This window comes from Procambarus clarkii, chromosome 17 (assembly GCF_040958095.1).
Source record: "Procambarus clarkii isolate CNS0578487 chromosome 17, FALCON_Pclarkii_2.0, whole genome shotgun sequence".
Taxonomy (NCBI): domain Eukaryota; kingdom Metazoa; phylum Arthropoda; class Malacostraca; order Decapoda; family Cambaridae; genus Procambarus; species Procambarus clarkii.
The window spans coordinates 38,932,974-38,953,706 of record NC_091166.1 but is presented as its reverse complement, the minus strand read 5'-3'; the positions used below and the strand labels follow the sequence as shown (position 1 = coordinate 38,953,706).

The 20,733-nt window shown below is 50.8% G+C and overlaps 1 protein-coding gene across 3 annotated transcripts in view; it reads right to left on the bottom strand.

Moving 5' to 3' along the window:
* The window catches only part of Pkc53E (Protein C kinase 53E), a 272,916-nt gene that overhangs the window by 84,680 nt on the left and 167,503 nt on the right, over window positions 1-20,733 (bottom strand). For all 3 annotated transcript variants that reach the window (XM_045765515.2, XM_045765513.2, XM_045765514.2), the window contains exons 2-3: window positions 11,055-11,086; window positions 4,781-4,863 (exon numbers count right to left, since the gene is read on the bottom strand). In XM_045765515.2, the coding sequence (XP_045621471.1) occupies window positions 4,781-4,863; window positions 11,055-11,086 (115 nt within the window). The remainder of the gene's footprint in view (window positions 1-4,780; window positions 4,864-11,054; window positions 11,087-20,733) is intronic.

Sequence of the window (20,733 nt, the reverse complement as noted above, 5' to 3'; positions counted from 1 at the left end):
CACAGGAACCCATAATTCATCCAGTCTCTGCGGGTGATGGTAGATACTGCACTGTGACTGGTGCTGTGTGTGTGGAAGTCTCTCCATGAGGAGGTATGAGGCGTGAGCTTGTCCATCTCGCTCACAGCTCCGTCGCCTCATTCTCACTCACACTATCGAGGGGTTAGGACGTAGTAGTCAGTCCAGGGCTCGCAGTTCTCATCACTCCTTAAGTCACAGTACTAATTCTAGAGTACCTCCTGTGAAGTGTTCAAGACACGTGTGGGTGGAGTAGGTAGAGTGGGAGCCGTATTCATCAAGACGGGTGGCTCACCATGTGTGCCTGTGAGCTAGCTCTCACACTCACCACTCCACTCATCACATACCCATCCTCTAACTCATCCCGTGCCCAGTGAGCTTGAGGTGGTATTCTCTAACATTTAGTGCGGCCATTTGTAGAGAGAGAACCTCAGCAAGGTGAATATTCTTACGTTCCTCACTTACTTGTGCACCCAACTATTCCCAGGCATCATTTGGAGCTGCTAATTGTCCTCCACATATAGCAGTTAGGGTTAGGTAGCCGTTCATTGGTGGAAGGTGTGTGAGTGTTGACACACAGGCCCGCGGCCACCTCCACTAACAACACCTTCCATACACACAGTTATCCCAATTTCCATGTGTGTAATTTTCAATTTCTTTATTATGCACCCCATACCCATCCCGTGGGCGGTGGTGGAAAGGGTTACAGAGGTGTGTACATACTTTGTTCTCGTTTTATGGTTAATAAACTGTGTTAAGCAAATGGTATTTCGGGAACTCCCTTCTCCATCATATTTGTACACTTGCCGGATGGGTCCCATACACGGACCTTCCGGCTACACTTGCCGGATGGGTCCCATACACGGCCCTTCCGGCTACACTTGCCGGATGGGTCCCATACACGGCCCTTCCGGCTACACTTGCCGGATGGGTCCCACACACGGACCTCCGGCTACACTTGCCGGATGGGTCCCACACACGGACCTTCCGGCTACACTTGCCGGATGGGTCCCATACACGGACCTTCCGGCTACACTTGCCGGATGGGTCCCATACACGGCCCTTCCGGCTACACTTGCCGGATGGGTCCCACACACGGACCTTCCGGCTACACTTGTCCCGTCAATACATTATTGATGAACAGATTACTCTGGATTTGGCTGCACTATCATGTCCAGATCAGACACAACCTTATCTTATCTCCCCAAGCTTTTGCGTCGTTGGTCTGGCCATTGATGTTATTGATAGCCCCTGTGAGGGGCCAGCACGCCTGGCCTGGCCGCCCCTGTGAGGGGGCCAGCACGCCTGGCCTGGCCGCCCCTGTGAGGGGGCCAGCACGCCTGGCCTGGCCGCCCCTGTGAGGGGGCCAGCACGCCTGGCCTGGCCGCCCCTGTGAGGGGGCCAGCACGCCTGGCCTGGCCGCCCCTGTGAGGGGGCCAGTACGCCTGGCCTGGCCGCCCCTGTGAGGGGGCCAGCACGCCTGGCCTGGCCGCCCCTGTGAGGGGGCCAGCACGCCTGGCCTGGCCGCCCCTGTGAGGGGGCCAGCACGCCTGGCCTGGCCGCCCCTGTGAGGGGGCCAGCACGCCTGGCCTGGCCGCCCCTGTGAGGGGGCCAGCACGCCTGGCCTGGCCGCCCCTGTGAGGGGGCCAGCACGCCTGGCCTGGCCGCCCCTGTGAGGGGGCCAGCACGCCTGGCCTGGCCGCCCCTGTGATGGGGCCAGCACGCCTGGCCTGGCCGCCCCTGTGAGGGGGCCAGCACACCTGGCCTGGCCGCCCCTGTGAGGGGGCCAGCACGCCTGGCCTGGCCGCCCCTGTGAGGGGGCCAGCACGCCTGGCCTGGCCGCCCCTGTGAGGGGGCCAGCACGCCTGGCCTGGCCGCCCCTGTGAGGGGGCCAGCACGCCTGGCCTGGCCGCCCCTGTGAGGGGGCCAGCACGCCTGGCCTGGCCGCCCCTGTGAGGGGGCCAGCACGCCTGGCCTGGCCGCCCCTGTGAGGGGGCCAGCACGCCTGGCCTGGCCGCCCCTGTGATGGGGCCAGCACGCCTGGCCTGGCCGCCCCTGTGAGGGGGCCAGCACGCCTGGCCTGGCCGCCCCTGTGAGGGGGCCAGCACGCCTGGCCTGGCCGCCCCTGTGAGGGGGCCAGCACGCCTGGCCTGGCCGCCCCTGTGAGGGGGCCAGCACGCCTGGCCTGGCCGCCCCTGTGAGGGGGCCAGCACGCCTGGCCTGGCCGCCCCTGTGAGGGGCCAGCACGCCTGGCCTGGCCGCCCCTGTGAGGGGGCCAGCACGCCTGGCCTGGCCGCCCCTGTGAGGGGCCAGCACGCCTGGCCTGGCCGCCCCTGTGAGGGGGCCAGCACGCCTGGCCTGGCCGCCCCTGTGAGGGGCCAGCACGCCTGGCCTGGCCGCCCCTGTGAGGGGGCCAGCACGCCTGGCCTGGCCGCCCCTGTGAGGGGGCCAGCACACCTGGCCTGGCCGCCCCTGTGAGGGGGCCAGCACGCCTGGCCTGGCCGCCCCTGTGAGGGGGCCAGCACGCCTGGCCTGGCCGCCCCTGTGAGGGGGCCAGCACGCCTGGCCTGGCCGCCCCTGTGAGGGGGCCAGCACGCCTGGCCTGGCCGCCCCTGTGAGGGGGCCAGCACGCCTGGCCTGGCCGCCCCTGTGAGGGGGCCAGCACGCCTGGCCTGGCCGCCCCTGTGATGGGGCCAGCACGCCTGGCCTGGCAACACTGCCAAAGCATTACTTCTAATTTAGTGAACTATTACAATGTTGTGGCCGGGAACACGTGCACCTTGGCAACATTTGCTTCTACTAAAACTCCTGCTACACCTTCTTGGGTGGGCTTATTGGCTTGTTGCACTTGTTCTTCCCAGATTTACATATACCTCATCTGTAATATCTATAGCTTTTAAGTTCTTGCTTTGTTTCCCCTTTGTCTATCTGTACTGGTCTATATGTACTGGTCTATGTGTCCTGGTCTCCTGTCTGCTGAGCCGTCATCACCTACACACAGGTACACATTCTCTGCAGTCTTCTGAGCTTTCTAAGTAAGCCTCCATGAGTGTCTCAGTTCTCTGCTGGAAAACTGGTGGGAATGTCAACCTTCCTCAACACATCTTGGTGACATAACCAGCACAGAGAGCGGTTGCCCAATCGATTTTGTTGAAATTATCTTTCAGATTGGCCCCATTTGAGTTTGGCTGAAGAACAGAGTTGGCCTTCGGTGTAGCTGGGATAATCTACACGTTATTGGCATGTTGTGCAAGCTTTTGCTGTAGCCATTTTGTTGTCCACTTCAACTTGAGGAACTGAATTGCCTATTGTTTGGCTGTGGTCAATTGTGGTAGTTGTTGGCAACTGTGGCCAGGGGGCAGCACTGGGTGGCGTTGCCACCTTGGGGGTGCCTAATTTATACTGTTTAAATGGTAGTTAGTATATGTAGAATGTTCTTTTTTTCTTTGGCTAGTTATTCCGACAGATTATGTGACTAATTTTTGTGTGTGACAAGTTATGTCTTAGACACATTTCACTTATTGAAATAAGAGAGGAAATATGGGTCCCTCTTGACCACCAGTGACGTCACACCATGACAAACAACACTTTGGATTCTTTTACATTTAGTTAAGTTTTCTTTATATTTAATTATGTTACAATAATGATTACAACTCAATAGACAACTATGATTTTTTTATGTTTCAAAAGAAATTCGTTGTTTTTGTCTTGGGAATTGTTGTGCTTGGTGAGTGTGCTAATATTGAGACCACCTCCTCCTGCTCCTCCTCCTGCCAGTACTCATAGTAAGGTTGATCACTATAGTACATATACCCTCCTACAACCCAATTAGAAAGTAGAAATCAGTACTATTGAATTTAGACAAACTAGAAAACGATTTTCTACTTATGTTGCCAAGCCAAACTTAACCTAACCTTCCTGGGCCTAATACACGCTAAAACGGTCATCACCGTAACTTATTTCTCACTGTAACTCACTTTATCATCTCCTGTACTGTCTTTAGTGGCTATATAACTCTAAAGTCCCCAGATTAATAGTAACATTTATTAAATACTTTATCATGGACATTGTGTGTCCTCTCTCGCTTGATACCTGGTTGATGGGGTTCTGGGAGTTCTTCTACTCCCCAAGCCCGGCCCGAGGCCAGGTTGATGGGGTTCTGGGAGTTCTTCTACTTCCCAAGCCCGACCCGAGGCCAGGCGCGACTTGTGAGAGTTTGGTCCACCTGGCTGTTGCTTGAAGCGGCCCGCAGGCCAACATGCCCACCACATCACTTCTGGGTCACTTCTGGGGTGTGAGTTTTCAGTTGCATATAGTCTTGGGGACCATTCAGGCTTGTTCGCATATATATATATTTATATATATATATATATATATATATATATATATATATATTTATATATATATATATATATATATATATATATATATATATATATATATATATATATATATATAATCTTAATATACTAATAAGGTTAGGTATGGTCGGTGTTTTCTATGAAGCTTTTCAAGGTAAACTAAAATATTCACAATAAATTAGTATGTCACATATGTACTTATTTAATAAGTCAATATTGACTATAAGAAAGTGCGAGAACGGGTTGCTGGGTGATATATACTCAGCTAATACCTAAGGTTTACAACTGAGGATACCAACTAGAGGTACCCTTGAGGTACACAACTTGGCGTCCATTAGGGGAGATTAAGGGAGTGAAGATGAGGGAGGTGGTGAGTGGGAGATGAAGGTGATGATACTCACATCGGAGTCTGCGCCCTTGTCACGGCCCGGGCACTTGAAGGTGACGAACTCATGACACCGCTTGTGGACCACGAAGCTGCAGACTGCAAGAGTAACACCTGGTTAGTGCCGGCACTCTTGACGCTCTCTCACTCTCTCACTCTCTCTCTCTCTCTCTCTCTCTCTCTCTCTCTCTCTCTCTCTCTCTCTCTCTCTCTCTCTCTCTCTGTCTCTCTCTCTCTCTCTCTTACACACACACATAAACACACACACACACACACTCGCACTCGCACTCTCTCTCTTTCTCACACGCACGTACACACACACACACACACACACACACACACTCGCACTCTCTCTCTCTCTCACACGCATGTACACACACACACACACACACACACACTCGCACTCTCTCTCTTTCACACGCATGTACACACACACACACACACACACACACACACACACACACACACACACACATATATATAATACATAACAAATAATGTTAATACAAGAATATTCAACAATAAACTTATCAATAATAGTTTCACAGTACAGATGAGAGACAAAACCTAGACGTCTGTACAGAAATTATTTCAACGTGGGAAGATGGCCGCTATACAACGGTGGCAGCCAACGCTACGGATTCCATAACCTTCATTCAACTCGAGTCCAGGGACGGGGGTTCGATCCCACTCTATGGCTTCAATACTATCAAATATGTACGTGACCTTGTGATTTGACTGTGGTTATTCAACCATAAGGACCTACCAGGAACACCTCTGACAACATCATGCTCTCACATAATGCTAACCCACACCACTCAGGACTTTAGATTTTGAAGAGTTTTTAGATTTAGAAAATTAGGCAGAAACAAATGGGCAAAGTTTCTTTCACCCTAAATGCCCCTTGTTGCCTAGCAGTAAATAGGTACCTGGGAATTAGACAGCTGTTACGGAGCTGCTTCCTGGGTGTGTAACAGTTGATTGACAATTGATAGGCGAGTCGAAAGAGCAAAGCTCAACCCCCGCAAGCACAACCAAGTGAATACAACCAGGTGAATACAACCAGGTGAATACAACCAGGTGAATACAACCAGGTGAATACAAACACCACCACACCAAGTGCAAAACTTTCAGCTGTAAAATATCACTGTTATGTCTTTTGTGGGTAAGTTACATGATAATGGTGAATCAAAGGGGGGGGGAGGGGGGGGAAGGAATATAGAGAGGGAGCGGCGAAGAAGAAGAGGAGAGGAAAGGGGGAAGGGAAGGGGTAAGAGGTGGAGGCTAAAGTGGGAAAGGGGGGTAGCAGGTGTGGGTGGGGGGGGGGGGCGGAGGAGTGGGAAGGGGAGGGTGAGGGGGATACACGATGGGGAAGGGGAGGGGGGAAGAGGAGAGGGGAATGAGGAGAGGGAAGGGAGGGGAAAGAGATGGGAAAGAGAGGAGGGGGGTACCGGAATGAAGGGCGAGGCAGAGACATGAATTAAATAAGAGAGTTTGCTGCGGCGTCTTCTTTAACCTGTCCCTCCAGGCTTCCACACCCTCCAGGCTTCCACACCCTCCAGGCTTCCCCAGCCTCCAGGCTTCCACACCCTCCAGGCTTCCACACCCTCCAGGCTTCCACACCCTCCAGGCTTCCACACCCTCCAGGCTTCCACACCCTCCAGGCTTCCCCAGCCTCCAGGCTTCCACACCCTCCAGGCTTCCACACCCTCCAGGCTTCCACACCCTCCAGGCTTCCACACCCTCCAGGCTTCCCCAGCCTCCAGGCTTCCCCAGCCTCCAGGCTTCCCCAGCCACCAGGCTTCCACACCCTCCAGGCTTCCCCAGCCTCCAGGCTTCCCCAGCCTCCAGGCTTCCCCAGCCTCCAGGCTTCCCCAGCCACCAGGCTTCCACACCCTCCAGGCTTCCCCAGCCTCCAGGCTTCCACACCCTCCAGGCTTCCCCAGCCTCCAGGCTTCCCCAGCCTCCAGGCTTCCCCAGCCTCCAGGCTTCCCCAGCCACCAGGCTTCCACACCCTCCAGGCTTTCCCAGCCTCCAGGCTTCCCCAGCCACCAGGCTTCCCCAGCCTCCAGGCTTCCCCAGCCTCCACGCTTCTACACCCACCAGGTTTTCACACCCTCCAGGCTTCCCCTGCCTCCAGGCTTCCACACCCTCCAGGCTTCCACACCCTCAAGGCTTCCACACCCTCCAGGCTTCCTCAGCCTCCAGGCTTCCCCAGCCTCCAGGCTTCCCCAGCCTCCAGGCTTCCCCAGCCTCCAGGCTTCCCCAGCCTCCAGGCTTCCACACCCTCCAGGCTTCCACACCCTCCAGGCTTCCACACCCTCCAGGCTTCCACACTCTCCAGGCTTCCACACCCTCCAGGATTCCCCAGCCTCCAGGCTTCCACACCCTCCAGGCTTCCCCAGCCTCCAGGCTTCCACACCCTCCAGGCTTCCACACCCTCCAGGATTCCACACCCTCCAGGCTACCACACCCTCCAGGCTTCCACACCCTCCAGGCTTCCACACCCTCCAGGCTTCCACACTCTCCAGGCTTCTACACCCTCCAGGCTTCCACACCCTCCAGGCTTCCACACCCTCCAGGCTTCCACACCCTCCAGGCTTCCCCACCCTCCAGGCTTCCACACCCTCCAGGCTTCCACACCCTCCAGGCTTCCACACCCTCCAGGCTTCCACACCCACCAGGGTGTGGAAATCGGTATGGACATAGTTTCTTTCACCCTGATGCCCCTGTTACCTAGCACTAAATAGCTACTGGGAGTTAGACTACTGCTACGGGCTGCTTTCTGGTGTGTGTGTGGGGGGGGATCTGTTGATTGATTGACAGTTGAGAGGCGGGCCGAAAGAGCCAGAGCTCAACCCCCCTCAAGCACAACTAGGGTGAATACACACACTAAGGAAGGAGGGGTTCGGGGAAGGAGGGGTTCGGGGAAGGAGGGAGGGGGGGGGGGGGTGTGGGGCGGGGGGAGACGAGACACAACCCAGTATAGCACCAGTATCAAGTGTCATGCCTCCCCCTGACACCCACCGTCACTATGTGATGGAGTGCGAAAAGATACGTGAATTCAGAGACAATTCTATAACCAATGTTCCAACGATGTGTAAATATTTCATTCAAAATGATCTGCTACCAGAAATTTTAGCCAAATATCCCCAGTTTGCTAACTGTAGGTGGTAACTGAGTGATTGTAACCTATCCACCGCTGCCCACTGGATGGGGGGCGGTGTGCAGGACAAACATATCAATTGTGATACTAGCTCTCCACATATGTCAGTTGCTTAATTTAGAAACTGTACTTGTGGTCGATCTCGAACCCATTGTTGATGTGACGACTTATACTCAATTTTGTAACTAACTCATCAAGATTGTAACTGGCTTAGCTAAATGAATTGTGGGGTTCAGTCCCTGAGCCCATTATGTGCCTCTGTAACCCTTTCTACTACCGCCCACAAGATGGGTATGGGGCGCATAATAAATGAACTAAACTAACTCCCACTGACTCTCCAATAAATACATTTTCCGTTTCATTAGCCACAAACAATGTGGTGGTCTCTACCTGCCACTCCTGCACGGTGCGTGAACATGTTGTGCGAGAGATGGCTTAGTGCTGCAACTGTTGCTCTGCTGTGATGCTTGCTTTGTGCACTGTTGCTGACCTGTGGCTGTGGGGAGCAAGTATATGCTGGCTCTCAGCCTCCACGTCTTGGCTACTGCTACTTGCTGCTCTTGTAGTACCTTGTGGCTTCCTTGTGGAGATTCTGGCGATCAACAGCCCCGCGCCCCGGTCTCCGACCAGGCCTCCTGGGTGGTCGTCTGGTTGACCAGGCTTTCAGGTTGCTGTACTGGTCAACCAGGCTGAGGGAAGCGGTTGCTCGCAGCCTGATGTATGAATCACAGCCTGGTTGATCAGGTATGTTTTGGAGGTGTTTATCCAGTTCTCTTTTCAACACTGTGAGGGGTCGGCCAGTTATGCCCCTTATGTGTAGTGGAAGCGTGTTGAACAATCTCGGGCCTCTGATGTTGATAGTTCTCTCTCAGAGTACCTGTTGCACCTCTGCTCTTCAACGGGAGTATTCTGCACATCCTGCCATGCCTCCTGGTCACATTTGTCGAATTAATTGAGTAGTATTTGAAAATGAGACCAAAGGTGGCAGCCAAAGATTATCAACGGAAATGTCAATGATTTGTTCTTATATCTGTGACTTATTTACATTTGCAAGTTCCACCCGTGTTCCTTCATTGTGTACACGTCAAGTGAAGACAAACCACTCATTATCGACCCAGACAACTGCCCTTAGAACTGTGTCCATCGTGAACCGCTTTTAAGGCAGCAGCCAAGATGTAAACATCTGTCCTTGTTATGCTGTCTCGTTGTGCTTGAGAAGCCAAGGACCCCACGCTGGGGGTCGTCCCCTGGCGCCAAGGACCCCACGCCGGGAGTCGTCCCCTGGCGCCAAGGACCCCACGCTGGGGGTCGTTCCCTGGAGCCAAGGACCCCACGCTGAGGGTCGTCCCCTGGCGCCAAGGACCCCACGCCGGGGGTCGTCCCCCCCTGGAGTCGGGGTCATGTCACCACACTATATTGACCCCAACAACTCTACTTGTATTTTGAAAAGTAGAGTTATATCTTTGCCAGTTTTACATACAATAGTAATATAAAATGTACGTGTACCTCCCCCCCTCTCTCTCTCATTCCCACATCTGCTACTCTTGTAGACTGAAGTGCTCTTCTGTTCTTTCCTCCGATTATCTTCATAACATTACACTGGCTGGACTTAAACTCTTACAACCATTTGTGTACCAACTTCTGTAGCTTATTCGGGTCCGGCAGCAGCCGTGCATCAGCCCTCAACACTGACGTGCACTCGTGCACTTATATGTGAACATGCATCTCAGAACTTAATTACTAAATTGTGATTAACTAATTGTAATAAAGTAATGATAATTAGAGTAAGAGCCATGCTGGTCGCGGCTCCCACTCTGACCTGGACAACTTTTACTGCCAGAATCCATTAAATAAAACATTTTTAATATTGGGACTCATTCAAATTCCTTCAAATTGCACTTCCTGGAGCGCGAGTGAGAGATGTTCTCCGCAGGAACATATTAGAGGGAGGTAGAGGGAAGCAAGAGGCGTGGCGAACTGTGTAGAGCTGCCTCCTTATCTTGAGGTTATCTTGAGATGATTTCGGGGCTTTTAGTGTCCCTGCGGCCCGGTCCTCGACCAGGCCTCCAACCCCAGGAAGCAGCCCGTGACAGCTGACTAACACCCAGGTACCAATTTTACTGCTAGGTAACAGGGACATAGGGTTAAAGAAACTCTGCCCATTGCTTCTCGCCGGCGGCCGGGATTGAACCCGGGACCACAGGATCACAAATCCAGCGTGCTGTCCGCTCGGCCGACCGGCTCCCTCTCCCTGCTCCTTCATGAGTAGAGCCGCAACAGCTGCTTCAGGAGACAACTCTATAACCATCAAGGGCCCCAGACTCTATAACATCCTCACTCTAAATACAAGAGGCCTTACTAACGGACCTCTTTCTGTGTTGAAGAGGAAGCTTGATATACAGAGCCACCAGCGTATGTGATCAACCGGGCTGTGATGGCCACGTGCAACTGTGAGCAGCGGAGCCCCACAACCTGCTTCACTACAGCGTCAACAGGGAGGCCAGGTCAGAGACCGGGCCGCGGGGACATGGACCCCAGAATCTTCACAAAATAGCCACAAGGAATTCATGAAATAAAAATATGAAATTTCTGATATAAACATAGAGGTGAAGGCGGTAGAGGATGATCTATCCTGAGATGATTTCGGGGCTTAGTGTCCCTGCGGCCCGGTCCTCGACCAGGCCTCCACCCCAAGGAAGCAGCCCGTGACAGCTGATTAACTCCCAGGTACCTATTTACTGCTAGGTAACAGGGGCATCAGGGTGAAAGAAACTCTGCCCGAGACAACTGATTATCTCACAGGTACCTATTTACTGCTAGGTAACAGGGGCATCAGGGTGAAAGAAACCCTGCCCATTGTTTCTCGCCGGTGCCCGGGATGGAACTCGGGACCACAGGATCACGCGTACAGTGTTCTGTCCGCTCAGCCACCGGCTCCCAAACATTACATAGAAACAGCTGCAAGAGGTACAGCAAGAGAAGTAGGCGGGGCTTAAGAGCTACGCCTGACTCCCGCCGGAGACACTGTTAGGTAAGCACTCTTAGCCACCAACCACCACACACTTGTAAACACCACTTAACATCAACTTATCTCAACTAGTGGGAAATGGTTGGTAACACTTACTATTGCACTGGTAACCCTGCTTCCCGAAGCCCCTGTGTGAGGAAAGAGAAAAGTTAGTCTAGTAGGTTATTATTAGTGCTGGTGCTACTACCACCACTACCACCATCACCACCACCACTACCACCATCACCACCACCACTACCACCATCATCACTACCACCACAATTGCCACCGAATACCACCACAACTACCACCACAACATTTACTACCACCACCACCAAGACAACCACCACAATTGCCTATATACCGTCACTCCCACCACCACAACCACCACTACTGCCACCATTACTGTCACTATTACTTCTGACACCATAGTTTAACCCAACAACATAATCAACCCTTCAACTGCTAATGATCACTATCATAAACACAACAAATATTATTAACCAAATATAGGCTTCTCACCAAGTGAAAGTACCTCAACCACTCTCCTATTTCACCCTGAAAAAGGTTCTAATACTTTCACTCCGCGCGAAGCCTCGCCAGCAACAAACCATCGTGGCTACAACAGGCACAAAAATCAAGGATAATCACATATAAATTATTAATCCTACATAACTAACAATCACATATAAATTATTAATCCTACATAACTAACAATTACAAACATATAGTTGTGCCTTGAGTACCAAACCTCCATGAATCTTTTGATGCAGAAACAAGTGCAAAAAATCATACAATGGAAGTTAGCAAGCGTTACTCATACTGTCAACTGAAACAGGAACTATGTTTTAGCGTCCAATAGATAAGCAAAACGAAATTCTTATATCTGGAATCATTTATAAATATATTAGAGGGCGTACAGTTCTTGGAGGGCGCTGGGTGTCGGGCAGGGACCAAGAGGGCAGCGGGCTGCTCTTTGGTCTCTTGCAGCTTCGATGAGCCTGATACCCAGATCCTCGAGGAAGGGAACTATCAGGAGAAAGCGCCAAGTCATTACGTCTATATAGTACTTACAAGGGATCAGGATAAGGATTTGGGATGGGTTACACATAGAAATCACAATAGCGTGATGCATCAATGAGCAAGGATGAATGATGCATCAATTCGGCCCACAAGGGCCGTGACGAAGATTCGAACCTACGTCTGAGAGCATCCCAGACGCTGCCTTAATCGACTGAGCTACGACATGGTCAAAAGAGTTGAAACCAGAAGTTCTACTGAACTTACTTGGATCCTGCAGCCTCTCCGAGACACAAACCAGGGTTTTACACAACTCCCCCATGCACTCGAGCTATGTCAGTAGGCCGTTCTACCTCTTCGTTCTACCACCATGAGTGCCCACCATGAGTGGGCACTCATGGTGGCCACTCTACATTCTACAATTAATTTGTATTCTTTTAATCAGCCTCGAACAAATATGACATTTGGAGAAATCTTCTTCTAGTTAAACCAAGACGCAAGAGCACTTGTCACAGGGGTAGTTCACAATGACATTACTATGGCGTGGTGATATATCAATGAAAATCATTTTGAGGGACTGGAGTGACTTGAACTCTGGACCTGGTGATTCCCAGCCGCCTGCCTTAACCACTCAGCCACGGTGGTACAAGTGTTGACCACGCCAGAGCTACTGTGTCCTCTGGAAAGTTCAGAAGTTCAGGAGGACCTAAACCGGGACCTCCAGAACTACCCAGTGGACTCAGTAGAGTTCTGGGTTGGTCAACCTTTGTATACTCAGGCAAAACCCCTTCAGATTTAACACTTGTCTGATTGTGAGAAGTGAGTGAACAAGGAACAATCTATAGACACTCGAGCAACATAAACACAGCCTAAAGATACTTTTATAACATAAACACAGCCTAAAGATACTCTCATAACATAAACACAGCCTAAAGATACTCTCATAACATAAACACAGCCTAAAGATACTCTCATAACATCAACACAGCCTAAAGATACTCTAGTAACATAAACACAGCCTAAAGATACTCTTATAACATACAGCCTAAAGATACTCTCATAACATAAACACAGCCTAAAGATACTCTCATAACATAAACACAGCCTAAAGATACTCTCATAACATAAACACAGCCTAAAGATACTCTCATAACATAAACACAGCCTAAAGATACTCTCATAACATAAACACAGCCTAAAGATACTCTTATAACATAAACACAGCCTAAAGATACTCTCATAACATAAACACAGCCTAAAGATACTCTCATAACATAAACCCAGCCTAAAGATACTCTCATTACATAAACCCAGCCTAAAGATACTCTCATAACATAAACACAGCCTAAAGATACTCTCATAACATAAACACAGCCTAAAGATACTCTCATAACATAAACACAGCCTAAAGATACTCTCATAACATAAACACAGCCTAAACATACTCTTATACCATAAACACAACCTAAAGGTACTCTCATAACATAAACACAGCCTAAAGATACTCTCATAACATAAACACAGCCTAAAGATACTCTCATAACATAAACACAGCCTAAAGATACTCTCATAACATAAACACAGCCTAAAGATACTCTCATAACATAAACCCAGCCTAAAGATACTCTCATAACATAAACACAGCCTAAAGATACTCTCATAACATAAACACAGCCTAAAGATACTCTCATAACATAAACACAGCCTAAAGATACTCTCATAACATAAACACAGCCTAAAGATACTCTCATAACATAAACACAGCCTAAAGATACTCTCATAACATAAACACAGCCTAAAGATACTCTCATAACATAAACACAGCCTAAAGATACTCTCATAACATAAACACAGCCTAAAGATACTCTCATAACATAAACACAGCCTAAAGATACTCTCATAACATAAACACAGCCTAAAGATACTCTTATAACATAAACACAGCCTAAAGATACTCTTATAACATAAACACAGCCTAAAGATACTCTTATAACATAAACACAGCCTAAAGATACTCTCATAACATAAACACAGCCTAAAGATACTCTCATAACATAAACACAGCCTAAAGATACTCTCATAACATAAACACAGCCTAAAGATACTCTCATAACATAAACACTCACTGCACTGCCTCTTGGATGCCCGCGTCATACACTGACGTTTCCAACCACTAATTTAACTAAAACTTTAATCATTTAACCGACGATAACATCAAACAAAAATTCACTGAAAAATAATGTAATGGTTATTACATTTTGCCTCGTGTTGTTGCAGACAGGAAATTGCCATTATAGGACATTATGCAACATTTTGCATCATCACTTGCAACTATTTCTTAAACGCTTGTCAGTTTTTATTTACAAAATGAATCCCTGATTTGAATAGTTTCTTAAATAAATCCTCGGTTTAAATTATTAAACAAAAAGTATTTTTCGCAATTTTCGACATAAATTTATTTTTTTAGCTTCCTCGTAATAAAAGTGGAATACTAACTTCTATTACTGAAGTTCTATAGATCCTAGAAATAAATGCATTACTATCACAACAAAATCTTCTGTATACCATGTTTTTTTGGAAATGTACTATTTCCTAATCTTCCTCTCGAAATATTTACTCAATTTATTGAGACCTGGTTGATACCTGGTTGATGGGGTTCTGGGAGTTCTTCTACTCCCCAAGCCCGGCCTGAGGCCAGGCTTGACTTGTGAGAGTTTGGTCCACCAGGCTGTTGCTTGGAACGGCCCAGGCCCACATACCCACCACAGCCCGGTTGGTCCAGCACTCCTTGAAGAAAACTATTTAATTTTTCTTGAAGATGTCCACGGTTGTTCCCACAATATTTCTTGTACTCGCTGGGAAGATGTTGAACCATCTTTCAACATCAAACATTATCTCTCACTTTTCTCAAGTCCACTCCATCCAGAGAGAAGGTTCTTGAAGGGTTCAACCCCCCCGGTGGTGCAAGTGATTGGGCACCGTTCCGTCACTCTGTCCTCCTTTCCTAGCTCTGATCCCGACCTCTCCCATACCATCCCAGCGTTATGATGCTGGGTGACGCTTTAGGAGGAGGGTGAGCCGTAGCCTCGCTCAGCGCGGGCTACTGGTGCTGCCCTTGAAGCGGAGCTCAGCGCGGGCTACTGGTGCTGCCCTTGAAGCCTCGCTCAGCGCGGGCTACTGGTGCTGCCCTTGAAGCCTCGCTCAGCGCGGGCTACTGGTGCTGCCCTTGAAGCCTCGCTCAGCGCGGGCTACTGGTGCTGCCCTTGAAGCCTCGCTCAGCGCGGGCTACTGGTGCTGCCCTTGAAGCCTCGCTCAGCGCGGGCTACTGGTGCTGCCCTTGAAGCCTCGCTCAGCGCGGGCTACTGGTGCTGCCCTTGAAGCCTCGCTCAGCGCGGGCTACTGGTGCTGCCCTTGAAGCCTCGCTCAGCGGTATAGTTAACTTGGCTCAACGAAGCCGATTGAAATAGTAAAACAGCTAGCTATCAGTTCACTATTTCTGAAAAATTTATTTATATCTATATATATCACATTCACTAGCCTGATGTTGTATGATAGAACACTGCACACAGCTATCATGACACTAGCCAAGTTTGTTACAATGTATAAACAATGATGCTTGGCTTACTTTTTTAACGTATCAATAATAATGATTTACTCTTGGGTTTACTCACGGTTTTTGGTAGGATCACCCCTAAACGTACACAGTACCGTGACCACCGTACCCATGATCATCTATAAGGATTGGTCAGTCTTGGTGCTTATTAACTAAGCTCCACGACTGATCAACCCCCTACCCCACTCATGGATCCATTTGGGATCGGTTTTCATCAAATTCTGGCGCATACACGGGCCGTGCTGAGTTATATATATACATACATACATATATACTTTATATAATAAGATTCCATCCTATTATGCAAAATGATGGTGTTTGTTGGTTGTGGCGTTCCTGCCACACCCTCGCTATGACTCATTACATAATCACCGGGACAGTAGTTTGTGGTCACGCCACCTGCCCCCAGCGGGGGGGGGGGGGGCAGAGAGAGGCTACGTCACGTGACGACCAGTGACGAAGAGACAGTCGACCTTGGACGCTGGCGGGAGGAACGCTGCGGGTCTTGGTAAACTGCCCAGGCAGCTCGCTAAGTCTTGTGGCGCCGGGTAATATAATTGAAGCTTAAGAGTTAACGGCATTGTTATTTCTGTGTCCGAGTCATAGAATTGAAATTTGTGTACATTTATATTTTGGTTCTAATGTCATTCTTATATTAAGTGTACAAGACATCTGTATTACAGGTGTTAAAAGTAATTTTTATTTATTTTATTTAATTCACTTTTGTTTTAACTTTGGCTTTTTGACCTTAATCCTGTTCCTCATAATTACATTGAAGTTAAAATGTGGCTTTTTTTTTTTAAGCTAGCAGTCCATTAGCTGGGTATAACCGCAGAACCTTTAACGTAAAAAGTTATATATGGTATATTATGCTGTTGAATATGACCGAAAGGGTTAGATCAAGGATTCTAGCACAAGGATTTGCGTTTCGTTGAGCGAGTAAAAAAAAAAAATGATTCGAAGCAGCAGGGAAGTGGACAGAAGGCGTCTTGAGCAGCAAGACACAGCCAAGATGGGTGAGGTGACGGGTGCATTGTGGTGGGTGGGGGCCGGGGGTGGATTGTGGTGGGGCCGGGGGTGGATTGTGGTGGGGCGGCGGATGGATTGTGGATAGTAGGTACACTCTGCCTTGGTGCCCACGATGGTATAGTGTACCCTGGTGGGAACTGGCTCTTGATATCTAGCAATGTCATCCAACTAGCAAGTGCTTCACCTATATGTCTAATTATATATTGTCGTTGGCACATATATAAGTTCAATGAAATGTTCATCAGTTGCCTATAACACTATGAAGAACATGTAGAACTTGTCCGGTGCTAGAGAAAGTGATGCCAAGTTATAATATAAGACAAATATGGGTGTTGTTTACCTGCTGGTAATTACCTGAGGTAATCTTACCTGGCCACAACTTTAAAGGCTACGGGTTATGGCCGCCAGGAACATTACCCCACACTAACAGCTCTTGAAGAGTGCTGGGGGCGTGTGTGGTGTGGTGGGTGGGCGTGTGTGGTGTGGTGGGTGGGCGTGTGTGGTGTGGTGGGTGGGCGTGTGTGGTGTGGTGGGTGGGCGAGGGTGACTGTGGTGGGTGGGCGTGTGTGGTGTGGTGGGGGTGTGGTGGGTGGGCGTGTGTGGTGTGGTGGTAGTTTGATAGGGGTGTGATAGTGTGGGGCGATGCACTGCTAATTGGGGTGGTATTGATGGTAGTTATGGTGATGGTGACCATGGTGATGGTGACCATGAAGATGGTGATGGTGGCCATGGAGATGGTGATGGTGACACTGATGGTGGCATCAACAGTGAAGGTGGTAGTGAGTCTGACGGCAAATTCCTTACATAAATTTCCCATATACACAAGTGTGGGTTTTTATCCTATATTATTATTAGGTTTGTGAGAAGACATTACCATTACTAGTAGTAATAATAATAACAATAACACTATGGTGGTATGACAACTGAGGACACTAGTGCGTCAAGCATAAAGGCCATCTGAGGCTGGAGCCAGAATCTATGGAGGCTTTCTCAAGTTAACTTCTTAACGGGGCAATATCATGGAATTTACGCGTGAAGTCTGGCGCAGATTCGCTAATTCAGAGCTACCAAATAACCCGGCCAGCCTCGCCCACCCCGACACCACCAGGCTCCAGCAGCGGCCAGCCTCGCCCGCCCCGACACCCCCAGGCTCCAGCAGCGACCAGCCTCGCCCGCCCCGACACCCCAGGCTCCAGCAGCGGCCAGCCTCGCCCGCCCCGACACCCCCAGGCTCCAGCAGCGGCCAGCCTCGCCCGCCCCGACACCCCCAGGCTCCAGCAGCGGCCAGCCTCGCCCGCCCCGACACCCCCAGGCTCCAGCAGCGGCCAGCCTCGCCCGCCCCGACACCCCCAGGCTCCAGCAGCGGCCAGCCTCGCCCGCCCCGACACCCCAGGCTCCAGCAGCGGCCAGCCTCGCCCGCCCCGACACCACCAGGCTCCAGCAGCGGCCAGCCTCGCCCGCCCCGACACCACCAGGCTCCAGCAGCGGCCAGCCTCGCCCGCCCCGACACCACCAGGCTCCAGCAGCGGCCAGCCTCGCCCGCCCCGACACCCCAGGCTCCAGCAGCGGCCAGCCTCGCCAGCCCCGACACCCCAGGCTCCAGCAGCGGCCAGCCTCGCCCGCCCCGACACCCCAGGCTCCAGCAGCGGCCAGCCTCGCCCGCCCCGACCCACAGCCTCGCCCACCCCGACACCACCAGGCTTCAGCAGCGGCCAGCCTCGCCCGCCCCGACACCACCAGGCTCCAGCAGCGGCCAGCCTCGCCCGCCCCGACACCCCAGGCTCCAGCAGCGGCCAGCCTCGCCCGCCCCGACACACAGCCTCGCCCACCTGTGACGCGTCCACGAAGGTGGACGCGTCACAGGTAAAACACAGTCGGGACAATGGGTCAAGTGTTGGTGCTGTGTACACAGATTACCTGAGGTAATTACCAGCAAGTAACTAGACGGCAAGAACCAGCCGTCAGGTCCCGGGAGCAGCGCCCCCTACTTCACCCTCCCCTTACAATGGTATCTGGTCCCTGAAGGTGCCAGTGGTTGGCACTGCTCCTCCCCTACCTCACATCCCCACATTCTGGTGGTCACATCTCTTCCCAGTGTTATACAGTCACACTAACTTAGTGCTTTCCCTCTCATAATTACCTTACCATTTCACTCGCTTTCACAGTCTTCTGTGCTTTCCCTACCTTCCGTCTATATTCCCACGCCCTTGCCTATCTTCCCACGCCCTTGCCTATCTTCCCACGCCCTTACCTATCTTCCCACGCCTCTACTAATGTTTCCAGGCCCATACTTATGTTCTTGGCGCCGTTCCCATGGCCAGAACCTGCACTGTTCCTAGCGTCGCTTCTGCTGCCGTTCATTCCTTCGTTCCTGCTTGATGCTTGATTTAAGCAGGAACTGCACAGTGCCGTTCCCAGCACCCTCCACACAACACCATTTCCGACACCGACTCCACCCCCGTTCCCAGCACGGTTCCCAGCACGGTTCCCAGCGCCGTTCCCAGCGCCGTTCCCAGCGCCGTTCCCAGCACGGTTCCCAGCACGGTTCCCAGCGCCGTTCCCAGCACGGTTCCCAGCACCGTTCCCAGCCCGACCTGGTCACTGTGTTCCAGGAGGCACCATTCCTGCCATCCATTAGCTGAGTAAGGTAACCGATCCTGTTTCCTAATGGGAGAGAGGTTAGGAAGATGGAAGAATATGGAAGGAGGAAGAGGGAGGGAGGGAGGGAGGGAGGGATTGAAGACAGATGGAAGGAGAGAGGGGTAGTAGAGAAGAACGAGAAGGAGGGGGAGAAGTGAAAGAAGTAGAGAAGAAAGCGAAAGAGAGGGGGAAGGGAAGGGAAGGGAGGAGAGAGGGAAGGGAGGAGAGAAGGAGGAGAGAGAGGAGGGAAGGCCAAGTTGCAGGAGACTCAAGGTCACTGAAAACGGCTCGAAGATATTAATTCTTAACAAAACAAGGGAAGGGTGATGGGATGGTGAAGGGGTGATGGGATGGTGAAGGGGTGATGGGATGGTGATGGGAAAGGGAGTCATGGTGGTGATGGGGGATAGAAGGTTGTTGGAGTGGTAATTGAGAATGAAAGGTGATGGGGTGGTGAAAAGAAGGGAAGGGTAAAGGAAAGGGAAGAGAAGGGGTGATGGGAAAGGGAGGTTATTAAGCCCGAGTTGTGAGCCAAGACAACTTACAACAATAACATCTCCGTCTCTGTAATGACCCTTAACAACCCTGTTCCCTCATTACTCTAGAAAACATACTATAAATAACTTTGATAACGTGTTTAAAGCAAGCGTTGCCTCGCTGCGTATACATATTTACTATATACATATAGATATTTACTATATGTATATATATAATATATATATATATACTGTACATATACATATTTACACTCTTCACATACGAAATAAAACAGGAGAAATTTACATACTCCTGCATAATTAATCACTAGAATCTGCCCTCCGAGGTAAACAACTGAAGGGGAACGAGCATGTGAACCGGGAGGGGGGAGGGGGAGGGGGAGGATAGAGGGGGATGAGAAGAGAAGGGTGGGAAAGGGAGAGTGAAAAGTGGGTGTTGTAGACCATGCAATTCTATCTCACTGTATCCCTCTCTCTCTCTCTCTCTCTCTCTCTCTCTCTCTCTCTCTCTCTCTCTCTCTCTCTCTCTCTCTCCATTCATCTTTTACAATTCCAATTCTTTACCTGCATTCTTCTTCCAAATGGTTTGGTTCGGTTCCATTTTGAGCTACAATACGAGAAGAAAAAGACGGAGAGACAAAGGGAATGTCGACCTTTTCCAGTGATACGCAGTTTTTTCTATGACCCCCCAGGCCTTTGTTTATGTTTCGTCCCCTACTGGGGCCTCGATGTCTCCAACTGGGGCCTCGATGTCTCCTACTGGGGGCCTCGATGTCTCCTACTGGGGCCTCGATGTCTCCTACTGGGGCCTCGATGTCTCCTACTGGGGGCCTCGATGTCTCCTACTGGGGGCCTCGATGTCTCCAACTGGGGGCCTCGATGTCTCCAACTGGGGGCCTCGATGTCTCCAACTGGGGGCCTCGATGTCTCCAACTGGGGGCCTCGATGTCTCCAACTGGGGGCCTCGATGTCTCCAACTGGGGGCCTCGATGTCTCC